This window comes from Pygoscelis adeliae, unplaced genomic scaffold (assembly GCF_000699105.1).
Source record: "Pygoscelis adeliae isolate BGI_AS28 unplaced genomic scaffold, ASM69910v1 Scaffold197, whole genome shotgun sequence".
In the NCBI taxonomy this organism is placed as follows: domain Eukaryota; kingdom Metazoa; phylum Chordata; class Aves; order Sphenisciformes; family Spheniscidae; genus Pygoscelis; species Pygoscelis adeliae.
Window position 1 is genome coordinate 1,544,097 of NW_008825105.1, and position 8,404 is coordinate 1,552,500.

Consider the following 8,404-nt stretch of genomic DNA (forward strand, 5'->3'; position numbering starts at 1 on the left):
CTCCCTAAGAATCACATCCTCAGCGCCTCAAAATCAGATATATTTTAATCTGGCCGGAGGCCTCCTCATCGCTTCCTGATGAGAAACGCAGGAGACCTAACAACAGCCCTTTTAAAAACAACATCCCCAATTCCACTAACTCGTTAAACAGAGAGAGCCTGAAAAGTGCCAACACTCCTATGAGAAAAGACGGGAGAGAGAGAGAGAGAGAGAGGGAGGAAAGAAAAAGCAGGTTATTTATAACGCCAGGCAGCATTAGGGTCTCTTCAGTCTCTCCTGCAAACTGGCTGCTGCTGGGAGGTCACTCCCCAAAAAACCTGCCGAGACCGTGACCTCCAAGCACAATATTTGATCTGGGATCTAGGGCGGGCACCAGCCTTTGCAAATCGGGAGACACACTCACATGCTGCTTGACACACGGGAGATCCCGGAGAAGAGCAGCGAGGCTTTGGAAAGGAGGCTCTTAGCTTGGTAAGTCCATCTCTATATTTATTATGATTTTTTTTTTTTTTTTTTTGGAAGCCTGATTTCCATACCCTTGCCTCGGCGGGCGGGCGGCTGCCACGCGAAGCACATGCCAGCGACACGGGTGGCACAGCTTGAAAGCCAGCACTCCCGAGCCTCCGCGGCGGAGAAGCCCTCTCCTGCTACCCACATCTCTTGCCCCTCTGGCAGCTCCTTGCCCACTTGGCTGGGAGCTGGACACCTACAGCCATCGACACCCAGGTGCGGGCAGTGCCTGCTCACTGCCCCCCTGCCCGGCACAGCTCTGCCCGTCCCGTCTGCCGGGCTGCAGGGGAAGGGGGAGCTGGTTTCATGCCTGGCACAGCAGCAATGGGCCAAGTCCATGGATGGTCACAGACTGGGAAGCCCCTTGCCCCAAAACCTGCTGCCTCTCGGGGTGAGGAGCTGACCCCATTAGCCCGGCAGCCTCCAGCACGGGAGCGTGGGCACCAGGAGATGACATGGATCTCATGGCCGGCACACTCAGCTCAGATCCCACCCCAAAACCAAGGCTGAAGCCCACTGGGGAGGGGAGAAGCAACCTTCAAATGAAGCAGGGGACAGCAGTGTCTGCTGAGAACAGGCTCTGGGGTTACCAGTATGTTGAAGGGGGGCACTAGAAAAGGTGGAGGGACCCCATGGACCGGTCCTGCCCCGCACAGAGGGGCCCCCAGCAGCTCTGCATGGGTGGAGAAGCCCCTGTGCAGGGCAGGGCGGCTCTGGTATTTCATCAGGCAGCGTGCCCTGGAGCAGGAGGGAGGAGAGGAAACTCCTCTGCGACTGCCAAGCTCCCCCATTGCACACAGCATCCCGGAGGACCACGTCTCATCTGTCCCTCAGCTGCACGAGCACGCGGAGGGGGAAGGAGGGAGAGAAGGAGAAAGCAAGGGAGCCATGCCTGCCTGCCACCATCTCAATCCCTCTTTTCTTCCAGCACGAGCAGCCTGCCAGGGTGCCTCGGTGGCAGGGCAGCCGCTGCCTCGGAGCAAACTGTGCCCTCTTTGTCTGCCAGGCGAGACATCCCCTCCTCGCTGCGGGGTGGGGACGCGGCGAGGTTTCATCGGGCGACCCCACGGCCATCCCCCTGGCACAGCGAGGAGGGACGCTGGCCCATGCTTGCACATTGCCCATGCCGCAGCTGCCGGAGCGGAGCTGGCAGCAATGCACCCACAGCCCCACAGCTCTGCGCTCCCAGCCACGTATATAGGAGCCAGCAGGCAGGAGCGACTCCTCTCCCGCTCCGAACAGCACGGCCCCGCGTGTTTCCTGGAGGCATTTCAAGCTGCCTCGCTCCAGGCCGCTCTGTGTCCTCCTTTAGCACCAAGACGAGGAGTCGGGATGAACGGCCGTAGCTGGAGTCCTCCTGCCACCAGCACCGTGGCGTGCCAGCACACTGCCCTGGGCACGGCACGGGGTGGCTGCGAAGCCCACGCCAAGCCAAGGGGCTCGGGACAGGTTTGCCTTGCTCTGAGCCCTCTGCCCTGCTCTCTTCTGGATGTCAGCCCTTGGTAGGCTGAATTTCACAAGCAGGGTCCAAGCACTAGGTCTGGTGATGCCTCCTTCTCTCCCTGGTCACACTGGCTTCGAGGGGCCAGCGGATGCTGCCCCTTTTCGTGTCGGGGCTGAGCTCAGGAAATCTAAGCTTGAAAGTGGTTTCATTTCAAAAATAAGCCAGAATTTGTTTCCCAGGATTTACATCAGTCCCGAGCAGCATGAGCATCCTGCGTTTCTGTGGGGGAAGGGAGAGCTGGATGAAACCCACAGCGAATCATGTCGCCAGCGAGTGTAGCATAAATATAGCTCCATTGAAATACGCCTTGAGCTCCATCAACCTGTTCTCACAGCTACCGCTCTCCTCTGCTTGGCCAGAGAGTGGCCAAGTCCTTTCTCCTCCCTCCCGCGCAGAGCCAGCGCAGGTGAATCCCGGGCTCCTCGGGGCAGAGCTGCATGACCTTACACAAATTCGGACCATGTGCCCATATCTCCATCCTCTACTCAGTTGTAACAGAAATACCCATATGTAAAGATTTTGCAAGCAAATATCCACTGGGATGGAGGTTTCTAGCAGGCCTGAGGTGAAAAGGGGGAAGATCAGGTAACTGCAAACAGGGGACACGTCTGCAGCCGCGTCTTTTTGGGTAGGATTCACTCGGGTCCCCTGGTTCTCCAGCTCTGCTGCCAAGTGTCACCAACCCCAGGCAGGGCTGCAACCACATCCAACCCCGCTGGATTCCCCAGCCACGGGGTGCAGCTCGCCTGCCTCTAGCCCTTACATCAGACCTGACACTGCTGATGGTTTCCCTCCCCATTTCTCCCCCCGCCAGGTCCCTCCAGCATCAGCACCATGCGTTGGGCCACCGTCCTGATCATCGCTGGGCTCTGCGGAGCCTCCCTGGGCCAGTACAATGAAGAAGAAGACATGGCTTGGTTACAGTACTACATGCGGCAGTCCCGTATGTCCTCCTATAACTACATGCCCTACTACGAGGATGAGAACACCCCTTACGTGTACTCTTACCTCCCAGCTCCAGACACGGAGGCAGAGCCCGGCCCTGAACCTCAGCAAGCCCCTTCCTGGCAATGTCCCCAAGAGTGCGATTGCCCCCCTAACTTCTCATCAGCCATGTACTGTGACACCCGTAACCTGAGGTACCTGCCCTTCGTGCCCTCCCGGATGAAATACGTCTACTTCCAGAACAACCAGATCACCGCCATCCAAGAGGGGGCTTTCGACAACGCCACGGAGCTGGAATGGCTCGCGCTGCACAACAACCAGATCACCAGTGAGAAGATGGGCAAGAGGGTCTTTGCCAAGCTCAAAAGCCTGGAGAGGTTGTACATGAACAACAACAACCTAACCAAGATGCCCAGCCCTTTGCCCCGGTCCCTGAGAGAGCTCCACTTGTCTTACAATCAGATCTCCAAGGTTCCCTCTAATGCTCTGGAGGGTCTGGAGAACCTCACAGCCCTGTACCTCAGCCACAACTACATTTTTGAGATGGGAGCATCTCTCAAAGGGCTCAAGTCCTTGATCCTTGCTGATCTGAGCTACAATCACCTCAGGAAAGTCCCTGATGGGCTCCCAATGGCCTTGGAACAGCTCTACCTAGAGTACAACTACATCAACGCCATCCCTGATGACTATTTCAAGGTCTCTCCCAAGTTGCTCTATGTACGGATGTCCCACAACAGCCTGACAAATCAAGGTCTCTCTACCAACACTTTCAACAGCAGCAGCATCCTCGAGCTGGACCTCTCTTACAACAGGCTCCAGAAGATCCCCCGGGTCAGCACCAACCTCGAGAACCTCTACCTTCAAGGGAACCAAATCAACGGTGAGCAGAAACACGTCAACCAAAGCGCGGTGGTGCAGGGGATGGTGGTGCAAGAGAGGGATGGGGAGATGGGGATGCAGAACCTGTGCCTCCCTGTGGGAGACTACCTGGGGTAATGGTTTGAGCAGGAAGCTGGAATCCGGGAGACTTCTAGGTGGCCCTGGGCAAGGCAGGAATGGTGCCCGTTGTGTCCCAACACACCTGGAGCCGAGAGGCTCCCAGCTCTGAACGCTCCCGTGTGATCCACGGAGCCATTGCAGTGGTTTTACTGAGCATTTATCAGAAGCCCGAGCATCTTCCAGTTAGAGACGCCAGACACCAGCTGTCGGTAGAAGTTGATGCACAACCTGGGGGAGGGGACTACGGCTTTAGTCCGGCATTGCACACAGGCTGAGGGGTCAGTGACAGAGTGGACAGAGGTGGGGAATCCCCACAGCCACGGTCACTGCCCGTGGGAACACACATCACCCTGGCCAGTGCTAATGCAGGGGACAGGGACATACCCTGCGGCGCCCGGCGGTCTGCAGCGCTCGGGGCCAGCTCAGCCCCTTTCTCCAGCCCCTTCTGCTCACCTCCCTCCCCACCTCACAGGGCACTGGCACAGCCCGGGCACAGCCCTTGGCCCCAAAGTCCCCCAAGGGTCGTGATCTGCAGCTGAGGGGCACATCCTTGCTGTGGAACGGGAGCTCTTCGTTATTAGAGCCATCAACGCAGCATCTTCTGCCAGGATTAAAATTCACTCCACTTAAAACACAAATAAATAAAAGGAACAGATTGTTCTGGGGCTGCTATTTATAAAAATAAGCTAGGGAAAAAAAACAAACCAAGAAATCTCCTGGAAAAATCCAGGCTTGGTCCTCTCACCTGCCAGGCCCCGAGGGCAGGACCCTCCCGGAGCGATGCTGGAGCCCCTGCGCAAGCCTGGGATGGGGACGGGGATGTGTCAGTGCAGCCATCAGCTGTTGCAGAGGAAACACACAACCCCGCACCGGGGAACCGACAGAAACACAAAAACAAGAACAGATTCCCAAATGTTTGCTTTCAAAATTTGTAGCTGTTAACGTCTGCCCACAAATGCCATGAAACCACCCCGGAGCCGTTCAGGCTTTACAGCAGTTTTTCCTTCAGCTGCAGGTTTTGCCGCTGACCTTTAAAGCATCCCCAGGAGCGAGGGGCTGCGGGTCCAAGCAGGCAGCACCCACCTCTCTGGGGGGGCGCATCCCACCCATGGGGCATCAGGGCCGGGGTCGTGCCCCTCAAGCAACACCAGGAGGTCCCCGCTTGCCTCCCCGCACACCCGCAGGGTTTGCAGCCTCCCCCAAGCCCCTGGCCTGGGGGCGCAGGGGTCCCCCAGCACCCCGCTGCCTTCCCCAGCAGCATCCCGGCCTGGAGCTTTGCTGCCCTCTAGTCGGTCGCTTCTCTCCCAAATCCTGCACAAAATTTTGGGGAGTTTGTTCCATCTCCTCCCTCCAAACCCAGCCCGGGCTGGCCCGGAGTTTCCCTGCCCGGGGCCGGCAGAAGCGGGTGGTGGGTGAACGGAGAGGGGATGTCTGCGGGCATGGGATGGGGACAGGGACGTCCTCCCTCCTGGACACGCTGCCTGGCTAGTCCCGCAGCGGCCAGGGGACTCGGGGGCCGGAGGCTGCAGCGTACGAAGCCTCACAAGGGAGGCTGCAAAGGCAATTCCCGATAAAAAGCAATGTTTCATCTGACTCCACCCGGCTTTTTCCTTACGAGCGCTCCAGCCAGGCTGGGCAAAGGCAGCAGAGGGCGGGCGCTGCCACCACTTCCAAACCCTGGAACAGGCACAAACTCACAGGCTCCTTCTGACTGCAGCTAGAAGCATCAGTTACTCTTTTAGCTTAAGAGCGGAGGGTCTCGACTCCACATTTGCAGGAATAATTGGTGATTTAGGGGTGTTTTCATTTTTTCCCTGCCCATCTTAACAAAAACCAGCTCTCAGAGGTCAGTACCCACAGACCCACCTCCAGAGCAGCCCCCCTTGACATTTCCCACATCGCTCCCCAAAGATCAGTCGCATCACGAAGGTTAGACAGAGCCGGGGCCAAAGCCAGTGCTCAGCTCTCCATCTCCTCTCCCCCCGCAGAGTTCTCCATCAGCAGCTTCTGCACCGTGGTGGACGTCATGAACTACTCCAGGCTCCAGGTCCTGCGGCTCGACGGGAACGAGATCAAGCGAAACGCGGTGCCCCCCGACGCCCCGCTGTGCCTGCGGCGTGCCACCATCATTGAGATCTAGCCTGGCCCCCTCCCCATCCTCAGGACTTGGCTCTCCCTTTCCTGGGGAGACACTCACTCCCATTTTAATGCAGCTTGACAGTTTCACTTGGCTTCTGCAATAGTGCAATAAGGGTACTCCAACACCAGCCCGTGCGGGTGGGCGGGATCCATTCATCCCCAAACGCTCCCTCTTCCCGGCTCTCCGGCCACGCAGGGTGGAACAGGTCCCAGCACAGTTCCCCCTCTGACCCCACCACAGCCACCCCCCCACAGCGCTGCACCCCCATTCACCTTCTCCCCCGGTTTGGCTGGGATGCAGCTGGGATGGGGAAGAGCTCATCCCACCTCCGAAACACGGCACTGAGCATCCGACCCCAGCGGGGAGGGCTTCAGGAGTGGGTCCTGCAGAACCAGCAGATTTAAAGTGACTCACCCTGGGCCGGGTGCCAGCGGTCACTGGGAGGAGCATCCAGGAGGTTGGGAGCTACACGAGTAAAGGGTTAAAGATTTCCCGGCTGCCAGCACCCCTCAGCCTAGGATGGGGTCATATCCACTCTCTCCCCTCCATTTGTCCCCCCTTCCATCAGCTTCCTGCTCCAGAGATAAAGGAGAGAAACCTTTCCTGCTGCTGCCGAGCGGCTGTCAGCTGCTGAGGTTAGAGAGAAACACCCTGAGAAACAGCCCGTTGGCGGGCCGTGGCTGAGGGGGGGCTCACATCTTCCTCCCAGACCACTGGTTCAGGGCAGGACCGGGGGGGGGGGCTGGGGCAGTTCCCGGTGCCGTCGCCTCCGGCTGCCTGGGGAGCCCCGGCACGTCCAGCTCCATCCCACCCACTGGCTCGGCTCCCAGCTCCCTCCCTGCCCAGGCAACCGGGGTCTCCCATTTTAAAAAAAAAAAAATTAAGAAAAAAAAACCTGCAGTGATGTGTGCATCCGCAGCACGTCTGAATTCGCCAAACACACCCAGCTTGGTTCCTTGGACGGTTTAGTTTGAGAACCAAAGGGGCAGCTGAGCTTTGGAGATGACCTGCAAAGCTGAAGAGGTCATCCAGACCCTCCGCGTTTAAACTGCATGCTAACACTATAGAAACAAAAACCCAAAAAAACCTGTACTATCACTGACGCATGAACTGTAGATATCATACCGACGAATAAAGCCCTTCCTGTAACTGCACCAAACGTGTCTGAGGAATCCCAAACGCAGAGACCGGGGTCTGAGCATCTGGGGCTGCTCCGAGCCGCTCTGAGCACTGTAACCTCCCCTCTTGCAGACCAGATCTTTCTGCAGACATAATCCGGGCTGGATTTGCCGTCTAGTGGTTGTACCAGACACGACATGTGCCTACGCTGCCTTCCCGGCACCGAGGAGCTGCCACTCCAGCACATCCCAGATGGGGTCCATGCAAGGACGTTTATAGGAGGAAAAAATACACATGGAAAAGCGTCAGTTGAGAGAGGGAAGGGATGGCGGTGCCACTGGCACAGTACTCCTAGTCGTTATTTTCCAGATGCTTTCATGTTCTCCAGTCTTCAGCCCTGCTTATTTTTAACAGCTAAGCTGGAGGATGCTTAAAAAAAAAAAATTCACATGGGCAGGATTTTTACAGATCGGGAGTTGCACCGAAAGTGCCATTTCCCAGCCTGCGAGCCTTTCCTCAGTACACCGGGGGCCCGCTTGGCTCTGGGTTGGTGCCAGCCGGGGAGGCAGAGCCTGCGGGTGCTCCGTGGGGTGCAGGAGGTGGGTTTCCCCGCTGGCCTTCCCCAAACAGACCTGGTCCCTGGCCCTGGCCAGGGGCAGCCCCCCAACTCCAGCCGAGGCTCTCACAGAAGCCAGGCAGGAGGAGAGGCAAGAAGACCCCGCTCCCTCCCCTCGGGACACCCCCTTCCCCATCCTCTCCTGTGTCCCAGGGCAGCAAAGGGACATGCACATCCGCATCGTGACCTCCCACAGCCAAACCCCATTCCTTGCAGAGACGCGAATCCTCCCGGAGGCACCAAGACCGGGGACCCCGAACCGAGGGGATCCCGCTGCACACCCAGCTGGCCGAGGAGCCCAGGGCTGTCACTAGATGTCGGCGTTGCCTGTCACATGTGGCCCTGTCCTGGCTGGCAGCATGGCCCTGGCTTTCCCTCCCCAAGGCCACGTCCCCAGAGAGCAGCACCCAGGTTCGGGAGCTGCCCTGCACCCAGGGGTGCCCACCACAGCCGGTACTTGCTTGGGCAAGGCTGGGCTGAGACACAGGGTGAAACCCAGCTCTGCCCAGGGAAAAAAAGGGCTCAGAGGGAAGCAAACCTGACCCTGCTTTTGAGATAGCGAGGGGCGAAC

At 58.3% G+C, this 8,404-nt stretch overlaps 1 protein-coding gene across 1 annotated transcript; it reads left to right on the forward strand.

Annotated features, from left to right (window-relative positions):
• The first annotated feature begins 249 nt into the window (after positions 1 to 249).
• FMOD (fibromodulin) lies at positions 250 to 6,731 on the forward strand. The gene is made up of 3 exons (XM_009327380.1): positions 250 to 471; positions 2,829 to 3,839; positions 5,947 to 6,731. The coding sequence occupies exons 2-3, from the start codon at positions 2,849 to 2,851 to the stop codon at positions 6,096 to 6,098; spliced, it is 1,143 nt and encodes a 380-aa protein (XP_009325655.1). The 5' UTR covers positions 250 to 471; positions 2,829 to 2,848; the 3' UTR covers positions 6,099 to 6,731.
• The last annotated feature ends 1,673 nt before the right edge of the window (positions 6,732 to 8,404 follow it).

Coding starts and splice junctions, on each gene's coding strand:
- FMOD (XM_009327380.1), top strand. CDS start 2,849: ATGCGTTGGGCCACCGTCCTGATCATCGCTGGGCTCTGCGGAGCCTCC. Junction 3,840..5,946: donor TCAAGGGAACCAAATCAACG/GTGAGCAGAAAC, acceptor CTCCCCCCGCAG/AGTTCTCCATCAGCAGCTTC.